Source organism: Panthera onca, chromosome D4, assembly GCF_046562875.1.
Source record: "Panthera onca isolate mPanOnc1 chromosome D4, mPanOnc1 haplotype 2, whole genome shotgun sequence".
Lineage (NCBI taxonomy): Eukaryota > Metazoa > Chordata > Mammalia > Carnivora > Felidae > Panthera > Panthera onca.
The window spans coordinates 87,998,419-88,019,243 of record NC_138351.1 but is presented as its reverse complement, the minus strand read 5'-3'; the positions used below and the strand labels follow the sequence as shown (position 1 = coordinate 88,019,243).

Here is a 20,825-nt window from a genome sequence, read left to right as displayed (position 1 = left end):
CTCTTTTTCTAAAACCAGGAAATGCAGTTTCTAGAACCCTAGAGAAGGTGCTGCCACAGCAGTCACAGCTGTCTGTTGACCAGTCTACAAATATTTACCTAGTGTCCACAGGGGACGTGCCTAAGAAGGTGACTCTACGTGTGCGTGAGAGGCAGACGAAGGAAGGGGGCCTCTGAGACCTGTTCAGGGCCACAAGGGCAGCTACAGGAGGCTTCTATGGATGCTATTGTTTTATGAACGTTTTAAATTATTTCTCTGCATTTTCCTTCAAGGTCTCTTGAATCCAACACCCTAAACACCCCACAGCAGCCCCCCATCTACCAGCATAGAACTGTTACATTTTAGCTCAGGAAAAAGTCCCTGATTTGTTCTTCATCCCAAGGGGTGTATCCGTCAGGCATCCCAGCACACGGTTGCTAGGACACCAAAGCGAAACCTGGCCCCCGCACCCCCTCCGCCGCCCCCCAGAGGCTCTTACGTGACTGGTGGCGATGATGAGGAGCATCCTCCAGGCGGAGACGAGCATCTGATACTCTACCAGGGAGGTGCAGCTGCTGCCCTCGGTGTCTGCTGTGTGAACTGCCAATGACTTGACATATCCTGACCAGTAGGCAAAGCGTTTCTCGCTGGAAAATTTCTTAAGTGTATCTTTTAAAGACTGATCTAAAGAGCCCCTAGGGTGTCAAGAAAAAATAAAACCTATGATTAGGTTTTGAAAGCAGACATAAACGTGATGGGCACAGACCCTTGTCGAGGCAGAGAAAGCGACCTCACTTGGGCTTAAAGGCAGACGGCTCCAGTCACCTCCACTGTGTGGGGTTCATACTTCTTGCTCAACATAATGGGTTAGGTTGAGGCCTTTTCCAGGATTCCTCCTCCATGAAATCCCAGGCACATGGAGTTTGCTTCACAATAACTCTCTCTGACAATCATAAATGCCATCAATGGACTGGCCAGGGACACAACTCAGCGGCCCTCCATAAATGGCTCCAAACCAGCTCTCTCCTCTGTCTTGGCTCGAAGAGCCATGCACCCAATGGCAGGCCACCACGCACCCCACCCCCAAACCTTTAATTCAAATCTCAGAAGGGGAGAGGACTCACTTAACTACATAGTATATTTCCAAGCAAATTATCTTCATGATGAGGGCACAGGTTTCCAGGACGCTGGGCTGTGGAGGGGAGAGCAGAGCAGATACCAATCACGAGGAGAACCTCTTCCCTGGTGGCCCCCGTGAGGGAACAGAGCAGGGACCTGATACTTGGAAAACAAGGAAGCACAGTCCCTATCGAACGCGAATGGGCATCTGCAGTGTCAGGTCCACAGTGTCTCCCAGCGAGCGGAGAAGACCACCGAGCCATCAACACAGAGCAGGGCATGCCACTTTCCTTCCCAAGCAAGACATCACAGGGAGAGGAAGCAGGCACTCCTCTGAGAAAGAAGTTTCCAGTGAAGAAAACACTCTGGTTGCTTAATTAGGGGAGATACCATTTTCTACACCTCAGCCTCTCGCAGCCCAGCCTGTCCTCCCTGAGACTTTCCGTCACGTCCTACCCTTCACCCCAGCTTACCTCAGATGTTTCTGAGGGAGGAGAAAGGGTTCCAAACAGTGGACTGGTTAAGTTCTCCCAAAATTTGGGTCTGAAAGAAAAATACATTTGGAAATCATCCTCTCTCTCAGGCAGTCCTTCCTGCAGTTCTGTCCACCTGCCTTGGGTGGTTACTTGCACACCCAAGTCCTAACACCCAAGTTACCTGCCCAGTCTTAACATGTGTCTCATAGGTGACCTGCTCCTACGTAAATATAAAGGGTTCCACAGATACAGTTATGCCTTCCCGTTAAGAAACACAATCAAATGTTATATGTATGTTCTAGAGTTGAATGGTAAAAATTCTCATGATCTGTGCCGCTGCACATGTCCCGCAGCCCCAGAAGGAAGAGAGAGGGAGGGGAATAAGGACGCAGATTCCCATGGTTTGCCTTTTTAATGTTCCTTCCCTTTGTGTGAACAGGGTTCTAGAGAGCAGGGGATTCATTCAGCGAACGGGGTTCTAGGGAGCAGGGGTCTCATTCAGCGAACAGGGTCCTAGAGAGCAGGGGTCTCATTCAGTTCAAGGGCTGGAACAAGTCACTCTTCGGAAGGCGTTTCTCAAGAATAGTGGGTCTGAAGGAGTCAGCAGAAGGCAAGAATACAAAAGGCAGGAAAAGGTGGGCACCCTAAGGTAAACACGCCTCTGCCCTAGAGTAAAGATGACACCTGCCGGCAGCAGCATAAGAAGACAATGACTAAGAGTGAAGTTCCTGCACGCTGAACCAGGCTCCTAGCACTTTCTACACATATGCTAAGTGAGCTGTCACAACAAACCTCTGAAGTATGAAGTATCGTTACTCCCATTTTACAGACACAAGCCTTGAAAGCAAATACCTCCTGGAGCCAGACTTACTTAGTTCTGAGGACCAGCATGGCACTGTCCCGCCGGTCCTGCCACAGGGCATGCAGAAAGGCAATGGCCGCACGATGCAGCAGGGGCGGACACCAGTAGCGGTCCTGCTGCTGGGAATCGATCAGCTCCAGCACGGCGTGGAGACAGCTCCATACCCCAAGGCTGAATTCCTGCAAGAGGGGCGAGAGAGTTCAGGCCCTGGCCACTGCCAGCAAGCGCACCCGTGGGGCCTACACCCACCTCCCAAGGGGCCGCCCCCCAGCTTCATCCCAGGTGCGGGCTCACCTTGGAGCCATCGCTGCCATCCTTCACCTCCAGATTCAGAAACAGTTCAATGAGGCCTGGCTGAGTCTCTACTGCAACCGTGAGGAACTCCAGAATCATGACTTTGATGCGCATGTCCTCAATCTTGCTCTGCAGGCGGGTCAGGAAGGCATCTCGAATGGCAGCCGCATCGTTGCCCAGGCAGGCGTACACTGACATTGGGGCCACCTGGTGGAGACCAAACACAGACTTAGAGCTCTACTTCCAGAAAAACCTCAACGAGCTCCTGCAGAAGGGTGCCAGAGAACTCTCAGAAAATGGGCACAAAGGGGAACATCCAAATATGTGGCAGTGGGTTAAAAGGGACATTGCTTCAAACTATGGTACAAAGTGCCCAGTGATTCACAAAAGAAATGCTAATCAACATAAAAGATACACAATAATAACGATAAATGCAAAGTAAAAAATGAGGTAATACTGGTTTGCCTATTAGATTAGCAAAGATTAAAAGACTGACAGGGCCACTCTGGCAAGGATGTTAAGACTTGGTGTTAGGAGTATAAACTGTCGGGGCACCTGGCTGGCTCAGTTGGTAGAGTGTCCACTCCTAATCTCGGGATCATGAATTCAAGCCACATGATGGGGGTAGAGATTACATTAAAAAAAAGCAGAGAGGGGGGGGTGCGCCTGGGTGGCTCAGTCAGTTAACCGTCCGACATCAGCTCAGGTCATGATCTCGCTGTCTGGTCCGTGATTTCAAGCCCCTTGTCAGGCTCTGTGCTGACAGCTCGGAGCCTGGGGCCTGCTTCAAATTCTGTGTCTCCCTCTCTCTCTGCCCCTGCCCCACTTGTGCTCTCTCTCAAAAACAAATGTTTAGAAAAAAAATTAGGAAAAAGGGGGGAATATAAACTGCTACAATCCTTTAATTAAAAAAAATTTTTTTTTAATGTTTATTCATTTTTGAGAGAGAGAAACAGAGTGTAAACAGGGGAAGGGTAGAGAGAGAGGGAGACACAGAAACTGAATCCAGGCTCTGAGCTGTCAGCACAGAGCCCGACGTGGGGCTCGAATTCACAAACTGTGAGATCATGACCTGAGCTGAAGTCAGACACTTAACTGAGACACCCAGGCATCCCACCCCCTTTTTAACATTTTTTTTAATACAATCCTTTATAGAGGCCAATTTAGAAATGTCTACAAAAATTAAAATGTTCACTAATAACTAATATTCAGGAATTGAAAACAAAAGCTCATGGCGTTCTATGGACAACAATGTTCATTCACTGCAGCACTGCTTGTAATAGTGAAAGACAAAAAAAAAAAAAAAAAAATAGCCCAAATAAATCAGGATACATCCATTCTGTGGCTCATCGTGCAAGCATTAAAGACAATAAAGTAGGCCAAATGTGCCCACATGGAAAGACTGTAAGATCTGTGGTTCAGTGAAAAAAGCCAGTCACAAAACAGTATGGACGGTGCAATTCTACTTTTGTAAAGAACGGAAGAGCACAGCAAACATCCTTCAGTACAAAAGCACAGATAAAAAGAAATGTGGAACAATGCATACCAATCTGCTCATAGGGAGTCTTGGAACGAAGGGATCAGAGTGGACCTTAACTTTCTATGCTACATTTACCTGTAACGTTTAAATATGTAAAAATGAGAATGCATGTCTTTTGTAATCAGGAAAAAAAAAAAAACTCTCACAAACCACAATTTAGGTGTGGTGTGGACAGCAACACAATTTGTGTGGTGTGTACATGGCTGGGTCACTGTAAAAGTCAGGACTAAGTCCAAGCTAGCTGTTTCTCCTGAGATAAGGCAGGGGTGGTCTCATGCACAAAGTCAGTTTTCTGGGGCTTTGGCTGATTAAGTGGGATCCTACCGTGGCCAGACGTTTCAACAGCTGGATGGCAAGACGTGGCAAAGCCGGATCATGTTTGTGGTAGATGTATTTGGCAAGAACAGCAATGAGGTTGTTCCCATGGGCACCTGAAGAAGTACAGGAAACAGCTGAGACACCAATGTGCCTGATTCAAGCTCCTAAGAGAGGCTGCTATTCAAAAAGGCTCACGCACGTGAGGGAATTTACTACCCTCAAGTACTTGGGAGAGCCAGAGCGAATCCAGGTGGCCATACCATTCTCTTTTTTCGGTAGCCAAGGGGATATGCAGGTAAACAGCCCAATCCAATTCATTAAGAGCAGAAAGAGAGACATTTTGGAAAACAAAACAAAACAGTCTCTTAACAAACAGGTTAGAAAAAGACGTCACATTGAAATGCAAGAATCGTCAAAATCTCAAAATGATAGTTAAGAGTAGGTCTTAGGCATTATCTAAACACCTACTTGAAAATGAGGAAACAGGGTCCCAAAGGTATTAAATGAGTAGTGTAAGGTCAAAGAATAAAACAGTTAATACTTAACAGGTACCAAGAACTTCCCTCCATGATTTACACGTAGTAATCTTACCTCCGTCGTAATTGTGTAAGGAAGGTATTACTATTATCCCGAGGCAGAGTTGTTCAATAATGTGCCCAAGGTAACATAGCAGATTAAAGCCAAAATGTGAGCCAAGGCAGTCTGACTTTGAACACGGGTTCTTAACTATTACCCCGTCATCAACAGGAGGCAGAAATGAAGGACATTCCAGTCCTCTCGCTTCTAAGTCCGGGATGGGGACTGGTGATCATTCCCAAACTCCCTCCAGGAATTAGTCAGAAAATACTGCTGGCCTCTAACAACACAGCCTGAAGTACGTACTTGTGGGCAGAAGCACTGCTGTTCGCAAGATCAATACATACCATGCTGTGTGAGAGCCTGTTCCAGGGGGGACACCACATTAGAAGGAGGTTTCAGCCGAATAACATTGTTGGTGACGGAGAATGCCAGTTTCACTGTCTTGATCAGCAGCTGGCCCTGCCCCTGGCCCTCTGCCCCATCACTAGGGTGCCAAATGGAAACCAAAGTTGATTCAGACAACATGACTTCATTCGCAACATATGTGCTCTCATGAATTAGATTCCAACAATAATCCCAGAGTTCAACAGCTTCTGTTAGAGGCCCCAGTCCAAACTAGGAGAGAGGAGGAGCAATCAACTCCCTTTGCTATGTGCCAGTCTACGTAGCAGCCACTAGATTACATACAGGCTACATCCTAGGGGAAATAAGGCTGTCTTTAAAGAGCTACCGCACGTTAACCCACACTGGAGTTCTCAGGACATGCAGGCACACTAAGATAAACGGGGAAGGGGAGAGGGAGCCCCACCTGCGGGGCTGAGCAGCCATCACCATGTCGATGGTGTCCACACCGATGCCCATGATATTGATGACTGTCTGTCCCGCTTCTGTGTAGGCCAGGCTGCAGATGCAGAGAGACTGCAGGCTGGGGCTGTGACTGCAAGACAGACATGTTCTGAGTTACCAGGGAGCTGTCAAGTTTATTACTGCGAGAGAAGGGCACTATCCAAACCTAACCAACTGGACGTCAGTGATACAGATCAGCTCCGTGTCAGATGAACACACTCTGATCACTTTCCTTAAGTAGACTTGATCTTAAAAACAACCCAGAGAAGCTATCTAAATGTCCCAACGATTAATGGATATATCTACTGAATTGAGTCATGATTAATTCATACAATGGAACGCATGGTACCACTAAAACAAGACAGATCTATATGAAGTGGCATGGAAATAAAATTATGGAGCAGTTAGTACACGCAAAGGAAAACACCTAGTAGAATACACACGAACTTCCTAGTCATCTCTGGAAACAGGTTTAGGAAGGGCATTTTCACTATTTTCCTAACGAACATGTGTAACTTTTGTAAAGATCATAAAAAATAATTTGTGTATATGTATGTGTGTGTGTCATTGGGAACAATCTCATCCCCATTTCATTTGCTCTTCTCGACTCACAGGGAGAAAGGATACAGTCCAGTGGAGAGCAAATGAGAACCTCCAGAGTACTGAGCTCTGGGTTCAACCCAGCTGAGTTTTCTGAAAGGATGAGCAGAAGCCCGCCCGTGTCTTCCCTTGGGGAGCGGCAGCGTCCAAGAGCACCGGGTTCAAGCAATCACCCCCTCATACCTGCTGTGCAGGTCTGCCTCATGGCACAGGTTCAGTATTGCATGAATCAACTCCAGGATCAGGCAACCTGGACTCCGGAAAAGACACAGGAATGAAGTGGCCTTGTGTGATGACCCTCCTCCCAACAAAGGGAAAGATAAGATCTCCAGGGAGCCAGGAGTGGCTCAGGCCTTCCCTGCCCGCGCGCGTCCCTTACCAATCTGTTCCCTCACACCATGGGTGTTGTAGCGCCACTTGTGGTAGCCAGGAAGCATCTCCTTCAGCACAAACATGACACAGGGCGCCAGCCCTTGGCTCTGGGTACTCCCAAGCTGCCCCTATGAGAAACCATGCTGTGAGGACTTAAACCATTTAAGGAAGTCATTCAGCTATCAGAGATTTAACTCTAAAACTACAGGTCCAAAGGAAATCTAGGCAAACCCTGGCTGTCAGTAAGAGAAAAAAAAAAAAAAATCAGAACACTCTAGTTCAACTGGGTCCAAGCTGTGGATTTCTTTGAAATAGAGAAAAAGACTAAAAAGACAATGTCTCAATGTCACGGAAGGCACCTACGTGAAGGAGACAGAAGAAGGTTAAATCTGGCAGAGGGAGGTACCAACCATGAACATGAAGGACGTAGGACTGTTAGCAATGGGGAGTGCTGATTTCACTATCATGATGCCATTCATTCGCCTAACCTCTACCTTATCTCTGGGACACCGGAAAGGAGCTCTCATACTCACAATTCTTTGTCCTAATATTCAGCTTCCTCACCTTAAAAATGGAAATTCTTTACTTACGTATAAATATCTATAGCTATAGCCCTATCTCTGGACTGTTTCTACCTTTTCAAGCATTCATTCATTGATTCTCGCAGGCAGAAAAGTAGGCTGAGTGCTTCTCGTGTGTGGCCCTCTCAACAACTCCAAGGAGTAGAGACCATGTTATTACTCCTTTTTTACAAAGGTTCTAAGAAATTCCATGTTTGCCCAAGCCCAACATAGTTAGTAAGTGGTCAACCTGACATGTACACCTAATTTTGTCTGACTCCAAAATCTATGCTACAACAGTATTTTTCAAACTGAGTTGTAATCCATTAGTGGATTGTGAAATCAGCTTATTAGAAAATACCAGAGTGCCTTTTGTGTTGTCAGAGAAGTGCTGAATTGTGAAACTTTGCTTCAGAAGTACGTACATGCACACACGTACACACACACGGATACTGGGCCTAGATATAAAACGTATGTATTGCCCTGGGCTACGATGAAAATAGCTTGACAGTAACCACATCATACCATCCTGCCTCTGAATATTAAATAAATTAACACAGGGGCGCCTGCATGGCTAAGTCAGTTAAGCTTCCAACTCTTGATTTCGGCTCAAGTCATGTTTCATAGTTTGTGATTTCGAGCCCCACATGGGGCTCTGCGTTGACAGTGCGGAACCTGCTTGGGAAGGGATTCTCTCTCTCTCCCTCTCTCTGCCCCTATCCCAATGTACTTGCTCGCTCTCGCTCTCTCTCTCAAAATAAACAAACTTTAAATTTTTAATTAATTAATTAATTAACACAGATAAAGTACCTGCTATGGAATCTGGCACATAGTAAATATTCAATACACAAAAACTGTTAACGCTATAACGTCAGGACAACTGCTGTGCCCAAAGACAATGACTACGGTAGAAGAGAAACTATTTCAGATATTTCCATCTGACCAGCGTTTACCTTGACAAGAGTGGTGATCAAGCGTAGAAAGGCAACAGTGACCCCGTACTCGCCCTGGGGCTGCTCACTATTCATCAAGAGGTTTCCGTACCCTCCAGCATTCATCCCCTCCGCACTGGGGAAAAACAGAGGCAGAGTGAATCAGGACGGGGCAATCTCAAGGTTTCAAGAAACTTATCACAGAGCATTCTTATTATCTAGATAGCTTGGACCTAACATAGGAAAGCTCTCAAAAGAATGAAGCAAATCTAGGCTATTTTATACCCAAGATGAACACCAAGAGAGTACTTTATTAATGTACAACCTCAAGAGCTTTAAAATTCAAAAAATCAAATAAACATCAGGAAAACATCGTTGTCTAATAAGCAAGAGAAGGCAAGGAGCAAATGCTCAAGTAGGAAAATGGAGCCTATGTATAAATAATTGTCCTACCACGCAAGTTCAAAAAGCCATGAAACAAGGAAAAGTATAGAGTGACTACAGCTGAGGAAAGGGAAGCCACGTCTCTGGATCCAGACAGCTCTGTATTCTCCAACCTGGAAAATTAATTCCCATGTACCTAAGGTGGTTGCTGCTGGATGAGCAATTCTGCACAGGGAAGCTTCTTTAAAAGTAATGTAGCTAGCCTGGACCCAAAATGTATATGGTACTCCCGGGGAATACGCTCTACCCAACCCAAGACCTGGCTCACCTAATCATCTGACTCATGCTGGAGACCTGGTGGGCCACGAATGGTAAAAAGCCTGTGTGACGAAGATCAGTCCAGACCTGAGAAGGGAAAAGAGCTCAATGTCCATGTGTCTTCAGGTATACACCAAGTGCAACATTTTTTGGCTATTTTGAAGACTTGGTGTGTCTCACCTTTGCAGGGTTCCGGGCAGCCAAAACAGTCAAGCAATTGACACAAGAAGCAATGACATCCACCGGTGGAGAGATTACTGTCGTTAGCCTAGTTGGAGAATAGTGTACTCTACTCAGTGAAATGAATACAACGTGTTCCATCACAGATATTTTCCAGCTCTCTCTGCCCAAGTCTCTCCTCTCAGTAGGGATGGAAAAATAGGAAAACCCTCAGCTGGGGATAGTATCACACCAGGGCTTCCCACAGAGGCACAGATGCGGACTTTAACCTGGGGTGTGTGTGAGCTGATGCTTACCGCTGTAGCAGCATGTAGATACGGGATGTGATGGGCAAGAGACAGTCTGCTATGGACAGATCTGTGCTGATGACCTTATGGACCAGATCAATGATGGGTCTGACCCGCTGGCAGTGCTGGATCACATCTGAGGGGAAAGAGAGCAACAATTCCTTTAAGATTACTGAACAGTCTCCCAGATAAACACTACACGGATCCCAGTCTGGACGGTTCTGAGTTTTATCCTGAGATTCTCTGTCCCCCAATTCTAAGCATGTCTGTTTTTCTTCCCCACAGTCATGTCCCCCCAAGCTGACCTCACCTGCAGTGGAAACAACATGCAACAGCATTTCAATCTCGCAGGTAAAGAGGGTCCAGCTACTGTAGGAGTACTCCCAGCGTACCAGGTAAGCCCTGTCGTCCAGCACTACCTGGCCTACTGTGCCCTGAGGTATGCGAAGGTTGGTCTGACCCCCTAAGGAAGAGAGGAAGAGAAATTAGTCTAATATCCAGCGATACAATAGGAAAAAGCGACTCCTACATCAGACAACAACATTTAATCACACAGAAATGGACAGACTCTCGTCCCACTAGCTAACACTGCTATGCTGGGGTCACCCACGTATAGCACATGTGTCAGAATTCCCTTTCTTTTCAAGGCTGAATAATATCACACTGTAAATATATAACACATTTTGTTGATCTATTTCATCTGTTGCTGACACGTATTTCAAATTGTTACTGTATATATACCCTTTTACCCATTTAAAATTGTTATTGTAATATACCCTTCTACCCCACAAAATTATTCTCGTATATACCCTTTTATCAGACAACCCCGGTTTGAAGACTCTATGTACTAAAAATAAAAATACCAGTATATAAAGTACAAGTACCCAAAGGAGCATTGTTTGTAGTGACCAAAACCCAACATAGCCTACATGTCCTTTAGAAGGAAAAAGATACAAAATTATGGATATCTAGAATAATTCTGTAGTTACTAAAAGAGAACGAGTCAGATCCACATATAAGAAAAATGAGTTGCAGAATCAATCTAAGAGAGTGTACGGTGTGCACAGGGACACATACCAGCTCTTAACACTGACTATCTGACGGACAAGTCTGAACAGATGAACTTTGTAAAGTGTCTGTCTATGCTGTTTCTCTTTACAATGAACACCCATTATTTTTTAAATAAAATAATCTGGGGTGCCTGGGTGGCTCAGTCAGTTGGGCATCTGACTCTTGATTTCGGCTCAGGTCAATCTAATGATATAAAAAAGTGAGAAATAGACTAATAATTCCTCAACGAGCACAGTGGAGAGGAGCTGCTTTAAAGGCAACGAGCATGAAATGGCTCAAACAGCAGTGCTGAGGTCTAAACAGAAGCTGAGGAGAGGTGGCTACTGAGCCAGGGAGGGTCTCCATCTTACCAAGAGGGTAAAGGAGTTTGGACGTTTGCCTCCGCCAGAGAGTTCCATCTTCGTGGGAGATCACATCATGGGGCTTGTGCTTGTAAAGTTCATTGTAGAAAGACATCTTATCCAAGAAACTATACACCTGCCAACACACAGAAAAAAATCCAGCCGCACGCTTACCTCGGGGACATGCAAGGGGTCCCACATCTGTTCTGCTCTTTCGGTCAGACTGTGTCTGACTCTCAAACTTCTCACAAACCTGCCACCGTGACTCTTCTTAGAATTGCCTCTATGCTCCTTGCCAACGCTCAGCACCCTTTAACACTTAGCTCAAGGCCCCTCACTCCACAGACTGCTGGCTCTCCTCAACAGTAGGTCTTTACTACTCAAATGACATTTACCGTATGGCTGTATCAGCTATTTCTTCCTTGTATCTATTGTTATCCTCTTCCGATGAGACAGTAAGGGACTTTATACTGTGTCTCACTCAGTGTCTGCAATAGGTACTTAATTTAAGAGAACTTAAGCACTATCTCTGGCACTGTTCGTTCAACTTCAGACTAATTCTTGCCATGGCAGTGGCATCCCCCAAAACCTCTCCCACAGTCTGAAATCAAGCATCTAACTGAACAACCTACCTTTTTGGCAGTGGACTTTCCTGATACGAGGGCTCGTAGCAACTGCAGGAGTGGGGAGAGGAGATGGGGAAACATCCCACATACACTGTCCAGAATGATCCCGAGCCCAGAGGTTGGCTCCTGTGGTGGAAGAAGAGAGGTCACTGACCTTCAACACCATCCGTGAATTAACACATCTCCGAACTGCCTAGCAATCATAAGAAAATCTAAAAACAGTCCTTTCCTCCGGGCAGACACCACCCCTCCCGAACAATTGAAGATTTCCAGAATTTCACTGAGAAAGGCTTTCAACATCAGATTTATCAGGACCTGAAAAGAGAATACCACTGCCTCCAGTGACCTTTTCCTGGCCATCCTCCCAACAGGAAGACAATGTTATCCGCCATTGCAGGAGATGTTTTGAATAATGTGAAAAGCAGCCAACAACATGTTAGCATTTGGCCACTGCACACAAGTAACAGATCCTTAATCTAAATATTGTTTCAGGCCACCCTCTCCCAGGAACACTGTTCGAGACGACAGTGACTCAGGAAGAAGAGGATAAGACCTAGAGGCATATCAGTCAGGCCACAGTACAAGAGAGAACAGATTTATTCATCAGCTGGACCCTAGGGCTTCGGACTGGTGTTAATTCTAAGCCTATGTACTGGTGAGAAGCTGTTCTCTCTGAAGCCAAATTCTTATCTAACTTGTTAACAATATTCTGACAACTCAGACGCATGTTCAAGACTTACAGCACTACTGGTGCCTGAGACTAACAATGTGAAAAAAGACTTGGTGGGTAGGATACAGAACATGCTGGTTAATAACACAGACTACAGACTGAAGTCAGCCAGAACTGCTTCCTGAGGCTGGCTGTTCATCTAGCTGTGTAACCTTAGGCAAGTCACTTCATATCTCTAAGCATCTCCTTTCCTCATATGCAAAATGGTGATTATAATTCTATCTACTTTATAGATTTTCGTAAAAAGTAAATACAAAATGACATAAACGCTTAATATGAGACCTATCACAAACTAAGTGCTTGATCAATTGTTTTGCTACTAGAATATCTTATAGCATAATTCCCTCTGACACACTTACTGTTCCCCAGAATAGTTCTGGAAGAGAAGGATCTGCCAGGACTTCACATGCTGTGTCAATCACATCCTGTTGGGGGACGGGGAAGAAAACAGCTTAGTTTCCGTAGCTGACGCAGTCATATCTCTTTTACTGTATCTCTGTTCAAATCAAAACGTCAACAATATTTCCACATACTAGGTCAGAAAGAACTGTGGGTTTAAAAAGATTACACCCCATCTAGGGTGTACATTATGCCTGTTGTATGGTGTTAGCCAAGTGAACCTCTCTGAACTTCAAAATCTTTAGCTATAAAACGGCGACAGTATTATCTGCCTCACAGCACCGCTCTGTGGACGGAAGAGGACAGTGTGTACAGAAGCGGACCGTAAACTGTAAACATTAAGGTGCTAGTAAAGGTGAGGTGCAACTAGGCTAGGCTGAACTGTTCTCCTAGAGGGCAAGAGCGGCTCTTCAAGTTTTTAACCCTCAGCACCTAGCACAGAGCCTGGCACACACTGAGAATGATTTCTTTAAAAAACCCAAGTGCTAGGACTCTCACATCCTTGGTATGTTAATACCGGTCCTCCCACTACGTACACTGAGGTCCACATGGGACCAGAATTTTGGCAAAGGATGCAAAGCTCATGCTATGCCCCTGGAACTTTGGAAATGGAGTCCTCCAATGAACACCAATTTCTCTTCTAATGATAGTAAATTTTCAGTTTCTGCAACTTCACCAATTCCTTCAATTTCCAAAACAAGTCATTAAAAAAATGAATACAAACACTTAGTTATAAAGAACTCCTCAAACAGCACTCTCCACTGAAAGGAACCAGGCTTCCTTAGAGAAATGGCGGATTCCAGGTCTGGGGTGAGAATCTTGTAAGATAATCCTACAACAGTGTGTCATACCAGAAAGCAACAGAGCTATCAAAATACATAAGAGCAGTGCAGGACCGATAGAGGGGCTCTTCTGAAAGAGTTCTTACTGGCCAAAGGTGGGTAATTTGAGCCTAAGAATAGTAACAGCATTAGATTAAAACAGAGCTAACACATTTATACCCATGAGTTCACCATGACATATAAAAACTTAAAAACCTCATTAGCCACCTTTACAGGATGGTAGGGAAAATCAGTAAATATAGGAAAACAAGCAAGCACAGTACTCTATACCAGAGTATCGGATAGCAGCGAGAACAAAAATTATTTGAGGTATAACTGACATATTACTGACATATTACATTAGTTTTAGGTGTACAACATAACAACTTAATATTTGCATATATCGTGAAACAAATTTTTTATAGCAATGTTCCAACCAATAAATAAGATAGAATAGTGCCATTTTGTAACTCCTAAGGAACTAACGGATCTAGACCATCATTATCTAGACAATGATGTGGCTTGGGCCCACTACAGTGCAAACCACAGGTGACTAAAACTTGACAGAGTTATCAACCCATAACACGTGGACCTTATTTATTTAGATTCTGATCCAAACACACAAACTTATAACAAATTTATGACATTTACGAGTTAACTAGACATTTAAATTCTGACTTGATATTTAAAGATACAGGGGCACCTGGGTGGCTCAGTCGGTTAAGCGTCCGACTTCAGCTCAGGTCATGATCTCACGGTTTGTGGATTCGAGCCCTGCTTCGGGCTCTGTGCTGACAGCTCGGAGCCTGGAGCCTGGAGCCTGGAGCCTGCTTCGGATTCTGCGTCTCCCTCTCTCTCTCTGTTCCTGTCCTGCTCATTCTCTGTCTCTCTCTGTCTTTCAAAAATAAATAAATGTTTAAAAAAAATTTTTTTTTAAAGATACAGCTTGTTAGTTATGGTACTGGTTGTAAAGTTTTACTAACTCCTCTTCTGGTTCATCGAAAATTCATAGATGAAACTATGTCAGGGATGTGCTTCAAAATAATCAAGGAAGGAAAGAGCACCAAGATCTGCTGTGAGCTGATAATTTGGAAGCTGGTAATAAGATTGTTTAGGAGTCTGAAGTTTGAAATGTTTCAGGGTTTTGTTTTTTTTAATGTTTATTTAGTTTTTGAGAGAGACAGAGCACGAGTGGTGGAGGGGCAGAGAGAGAGGGAGACACAGAATCGGAAGCAGGCTCCAGGCTCTGAGCTGTCAGCACAGAGCCCGACGCGGGGCTCGAACTCACAAACCATGAGATCGTGACCTGAGCCGAAGTCGGACACTCAACTGACTGAGCCACCCAGGTGCCCCTGAAATGTTTCAGGTTTTAAAAATATTGTAGAAGAATATTTTATTAGCACCCACAGATGTTTGGGACTGATGCACCATTCCAAAATGAGATTACAAAGCAGTATGTACGTTGTGATTCCAGTTTTAGAGACAAATGGTTACATTTTTAACATATATATGCAGAAAATGTTTAGAAGAGAACGCATCATAATACTAACAGAAGTTGTCCTGTGTGGTGGGATTATACTTTTTTCCTTTTATCAGCACCTTCTGATTTTTCTATTGTTCATATGTATCACATATAATACAATAAATGCGAAGAAAACAGCAATAAACAAATGAACACCAGAGGTATGTGGGTGTGTGCTGTATCAGCTCCAAAGGCTTATCTCAGGGACATGACTGCAATGCCAGAAAGTCCCACGAGAATCAGGTACTAACCTGCTGGTTGCCCAGTGTGTGCAGCTCCAGCGAGGTGAGAACGAAAGAGAGCAGTCCATACACACACATGCACGCGGTGCTGGTGGTACACTGCAATGGCAAAGGAGTCAGTGAACAATTCTGAATAACAAGTCTTCCCCCCCCAGCTTCGGCATAATCCTAGCACATTAATCAAGTCTCTATAAACAAACGGAAGAGAACCCAAGGCTTTATAATTCTTCTGATTTAGTCCCAAGATCAGGAAGGCGAGGGGGAGAAATGAAAAAGCAGGAACCATAAATATTACAACACAGCCAAGAATACAATCGGAAAGGAACCATTCTCAAAATGATCAGTTTCGTGGGGAAGAAAACCACACCCAGTCTAGAAAAGAGGATAAAGGGTCTCTATGCGCTGGTATGAATGCAGCAGGATGAACTATCACCAAGATAAACGAACCAATGCCAACCAGTGGTGCCTGCCGGCCGAGGTTTCCTGTTAGCGTGTCAGAACAAGCTGACAACAGTGCCTCTGAAATTAAGCCCAAACACTAGCCTCAAGAGAATGGCTGATACATCCTGCTACAGTTGAATGACGAAGCTCCCCAAAAAAGATGTTTCCTCAATATGGCCAAAGCGATCTTCCAGATTACCGTACTGGCATAGTATCCTACACTGGCAGGCAGAGTCAGACACTGTGGGTTCAAACTGTATCTACCACTAGTTGGTGGTTATTGTTCTTGTGAACAAATCACATCTCCCTCAGTCTCAACTTCTTAATACGTAAAACGGGATGAAAATTCCTAGTGCAAATAAGCGTTATGAGGATGAAATAAAGTAACGTATAGAAAGCGCTAAGCACAGTGTCCAGTCATAGCAGATGCTCCACAGAGTTGGAAACAGCACCATCATTATCCACATCACTACTACAATTATCATTACTACTATCATGATTCATGAACGAGCTTCTCCCCTGCTCTCTGCTCATCTCCTGCTCAAACACCAACAGCCCGAGCCTCACATCATTTCCCCCACTGGCCAGCGAGCGGAGCAGTCGGGTCAAGTACTGAAATACGTTCAGCTGGATGGCCGTGCCGCCTATCTTTCGGACAACGCTGCTGGTCTCTTCTGGATGCAGGGTGTGACGGAGAAGAGCCCAGGCCAAAAGCACTGGGGCATGGTGTGGAATGTCCCCGAAGGTCAACATCAAACGGTCCATATCCTGATGAAAAGAAAAAACAAAATCTGTGTCGCTAAAACAAAGGGTCAGAGCCCCAGATGGGACCCTCTGTCACATGCAGTAAGTCTTACAACTGCCCAGCGGCCCCTTGCCCCATTTGGGTACGTACTCCTCCCCACCCCCCAGCCACCTCACTCATAAACCCTTCCGCCACTCTTCCCTGTGCCCACACTTCGTTTCTTCTGACTGTAAGTAGTCGAATGTAACGTTATAAAATACACGTCCAAGTGGAACTTTCTTTAGAAAATTTCCCAATCCTTCTTTAACTCTTTCTGATCTTTCCCCATTTTGTATCTAACCATCGCATCTCAACGTGCTTTCCCTTTGATCTTCTTGCACAAGCTCCATAAATGAAGACACGCCCCAAGGTTCTGTCCCTGGGCCTCTTTTTTTCCTGATGCCATCTCTCTGAGTGACTCCACTCATTCTCACAGATTCAACTATCACCTATGTGGTATCCACTACCACCAAAACCTGAGATCTCTTCCGGATCCAGTTAACTTCTTAACAACGTAGGACCTCTGATTCCACAAGGAAACTTTCAAGGGGCAGTGCAGTTGGAGGGTTAAGAACATACTCCTGACTCTAAACTGTCTCCCAAGGGAAATGCAGCTCCTCCAAGTTCACCTGACAAATAAGCCCGTCCTGGGCAAACTGGTGCAGTTCTCTTCTGTCATCCAAAGCACACTTATGCAAGGATTCAATATCCATGCCTTCCACCAGAATAAGGGCACTGAAGTAGCTGGAAAGGAAAACGGTATCATGATGTCACATGTGCTACTTTGAACCTTGAAGGAGACTAAGGTGAAATGCAAGATGCTTTAATATCAAAAAAATTATTTTTTTCAAAAACAATTATTAATGGGTTTTTGTGCTTTTTTTTCCATACTAAGTCTTCTAAACTCAGTATGTATTTTACACTTCCAGCACACCTCGGTTTGACCAGCCACATTTTTTTTTTAAGTTTTATTGAAGTAACCTCTACGCCCAACATGGGGCTCGAACTCACGACTGACTCCAAGATCAAGAGTCACATGCTCCACCGACCAAGCCAGCCGGGAGTCCCTCGACCAGCCACATTTAAAGTTCCTGACAGTCACGTGGGGCTGGTGCCTGCCAAAGCACAGATCCAGGACTGGAAGTTTCTATAGCCACCAATTACATCTGACCCAGATAAACCATCTCACGACTCAGGTGTGTATCTTTGTTCACAGAGGAAACAGGCCTCAAAACGTGGATATATATCCATTCTAACCACGATGACATCATCCTTTTTGTTAAATGCAGCTGAATCTCCTCCTCACTGACACAGATGCAAACAGGCAGCTCACCCCAGAGGTTGTACCAAGAGCAGGTAAGAAAAGGCTCCACATCACGGATAACCCGAGAAAGGCAAATCAGTACACCAAAGGGATCAAACTGAGGGGGGCGATAGATAATATCAAGGGTTTGCAAGGTTGTGGGGAAACTGGTTCTCTCCTCCCACTGTGGAAGTGTAAATTGGTACAGGCTTTGTGGAAAACAATTTGGCAACAGATATTTTATAATACAAAGGCACATACCCTTCAACCCAACAATTACATTTCTAGATCTTTATCTTAGAGTTGTACTCATCCAGATGCAGAGAGGCTTGTAAAGAATGTTCTTTATAAGCATTATTTGGAATGTGCAAAATAGCTAACTGCCTACCATTAGTGAACCATGAAATAAACATCCATACCATGTATTAATATGCAGCAGCTAAAAAGAACATCCTGAGATGAAAGAGTTCCAGGACATCTAGTTATGCGGAAAATTTAGTTGTAAAAGCATATACCATTTATGTCAAAAAACATCAACAATGTATTTTCGTACATAAGAAAAAAAGATGTGGCTCTATTCGCTGCCATAAAATTCAAAGTCCGTAGATGAGGACTTCAAAGAGGGCAGGGGACACATCTGCCTTGTCACTGTCTTCTTAGCATTTGCACTGGCCTACCATTGACACTCACTACATTTTTTGTTGACTAGATGAACCTCTTAAGTGAAGACAGTAAAAGATGAGACTGGAAAACGTATTTTGAGAAAACACTTCCCTCTCAGTCTCAGTCATTACTCCCTGTAAGACTGGGAACGTGAAGCACACCCATCTGTTTCCCTACCCACTAAGTGAAAAGTGCATCTAGACTCTCCCCTCACCCATTCACAGGAACTAGAATATCAATGTTCTAAACACTGCACAAGTTCAATAGACTTACCCAATCCTATCCACGAAAGGGTCCATGGTCTCATCCACCAGGTGCCTGTTGGTCTGCCTACTACCAAATCCTTGCTCTTTAAACATCTTGGTTAATGCCAACAGGTCACTAGGTGCCATCTCAAAATATGCATAATAAAGGAAAATAATTTCTAGCAGCATGGACTGTTCCCGAAGGCACTGAACAAACCAGCGAGATACCTGGCGCTCAGTCTGCACAATGAAGGAAAAATGGGAAAAATAAAGTCAGATTTTAAAACATAAAACATTTTAAAGTTACTTTTATTAGCTAATACATGTATAAGAATAGAGTAAAAAAAAAAAAAAAGTCTCCCTCTTTGTTAAATATTAAGGATCTATTAAAAGATTACAGAAAAAGATTTTGGAAGCGACACCAAAAAGCCTGCCTCCCTACAATTCCCACTGCCCAGTCATCCAAACCTGTCCCTAGAGGCAACCACTGTCAGAGGTTTTTGTCTTTCCTTCCAGTAATATGCCACACACTCCTTCTTTCATTCTACAGTCTGTCTACCCACCTACCTACCTATGCATCCAACCATCCATCTCTAAACCAAATACACTATACCAACTATTCCGCACCTTACTCTTTTCACTTAACAATGTATCTTAAAGATTATTTCCTCTAATAGTACATTAAGAATTTTCTTATTTTTCATTATCAGTCCCCTCATCATTTTTTAAAGTTGCACAGCACTCCACCACATGGAAATGCCATATTTATTTGTTTGTTTGGCCATAATTTATTTTACCCAGCTCCCTTGGATGTACAAACAAGTGTTGGTGAAGATGTGGGGAAAAACAAACCCTTGTGCATTGTTGGTGGGAATCCAAATTGGTGCAGCCACTGTGGAAAACAGTATCAAGTTTCCTCAAAATATTAAAAAAACACAAAATACCGTATGATACAATAATTCCACTGCTGGGTATTTACCCAAAGAAAATGCAAACACTAATTCAAAAAGATACACGCACCCCTATGTTTACTGCAGCATTATTTACGATAGCCAAGATATAGAAGCAAAGTAAGTGTCCTTCTTAGATGACAGATGTGGTACACGCACACTCATGCGTGTGCACATGCAATGGAACACTACAGAGCCACAAAAAGGATGAGATCTTGCCACTTGCAACGACATGGATGGACCCAGAAGGCACTATGCAGAGTGAAATAAGTTAGAGAAAGACAAATACCATGTGATTTCACTCATATCTGGAAACTAAGAAACAAAACAAATGAAGAAGAAACATACAAAAAGCAGAATGAGACCTGTAAATACAGAGACAAACTGATGGTTGCCAGAGGGGAGGGGTTGGGAAGATGGGCAAAATGGGTGAGGGGAGTGGTAGATACAGGCATCCAGTTATGGAATGAATAAGTCATGGGAAGAAACACAGAGTAGAAAATATAGTCGATGATATAATAACACTGTGTGGTAACAGATGATAGCTACACTCCTGGTGAGCAAGCAAAACATGCTGAGACATTGAATCACGATGCTGTACACCTGAAACTTATGTAACATTGTGTCAACCAGACTCCAAAAAATTAAAATAAATAAATAAAACCGATGTACAACTGACAGACCAGACAAAAAAACTGGCAAAACCACAGAACTAAATAATCTTGACCTGACTGGTATTTTGCACAATCATACCCACTACTTCCGAATACACATTCTTTTATGTGTTCGTGGTACATTCACCAACATATGTCATATAATGGGCCATAACCCACGGGACAGTAAATTTTAAAAGACCAAAATGGGGGCATCTGGGTGGCTCAGTCGGTTAAGCATCCGACTTTGGCTAAGGTCATCTCACAGTTCTTGTGTTCGAGTCCCTCTTCGGGTGAGCTTGGGCCCACTTTGGGCTCCTCGCTGACAGTGCAGAGCCTATGTGGGATTCTCCCTTTCTCTCCACCCCCCCCCCCCCCCACGCTGCTC

General features: G+C 44.3%; 1 protein-coding gene across 1 annotated transcript in view; it reads right to left on the bottom strand.

Moving 5' to 3' along the window:
* NUP188 (nucleoporin 188) overlaps window positions 1–20,825 on the bottom strand; it is a 53,838-nt gene that overhangs the window by 7,988 nt on the left and 25,025 nt on the right. The window contains exons 9-30 of the mRNA XM_060608404.3: window positions 18,863–19,074; window positions 17,253–17,367; window positions 16,407–16,607; window positions 15,408–15,497; window positions 12,774–12,839; window positions 11,691–11,810; window positions 11,068–11,194; window positions 9,957–10,109; window positions 9,656–9,782; window positions 9,360–9,447; window positions 9,190–9,266; window positions 8,499–8,613; window positions 6,993–7,113; window positions 6,797–6,863; window positions 5,976–6,104; window positions 5,512–5,651; window positions 4,595–4,701; window positions 2,731–2,937; window positions 2,446–2,615; window positions 1,572–1,641; window positions 1,104–1,171; window positions 479–674 (exon numbers count right to left, since the gene is read on the bottom strand). Coding sequence (XP_060464387.1) covers window positions 479–674; window positions 1,104–1,171; window positions 1,572–1,641; window positions 2,446–2,615; window positions 2,731–2,937; window positions 4,595–4,701; window positions 5,512–5,651; window positions 5,976–6,104; window positions 6,797–6,863; window positions 6,993–7,113; window positions 8,499–8,613; window positions 9,190–9,266; window positions 9,360–9,447; window positions 9,656–9,782; window positions 9,957–10,109; window positions 11,068–11,194; window positions 11,691–11,810; window positions 12,774–12,839; window positions 15,408–15,497; window positions 16,407–16,607; window positions 17,253–17,367; window positions 18,863–19,074 — 2,766 coding nt within the window. The remainder of the gene's footprint in view (window positions 1–478; window positions 675–1,103; window positions 1,172–1,571; window positions 1,642–2,445; window positions 2,616–2,730; window positions 2,938–4,594; window positions 4,702–5,511; window positions 5,652–5,975; window positions 6,105–6,796; window positions 6,864–6,992; window positions 7,114–8,498; window positions 8,614–9,189; window positions 9,267–9,359; window positions 9,448–9,655; window positions 9,783–9,956; window positions 10,110–11,067; window positions 11,195–11,690; window positions 11,811–12,773; window positions 12,840–15,407; window positions 15,498–16,406; window positions 16,608–17,252; window positions 17,368–18,862; window positions 19,075–20,825) is intronic.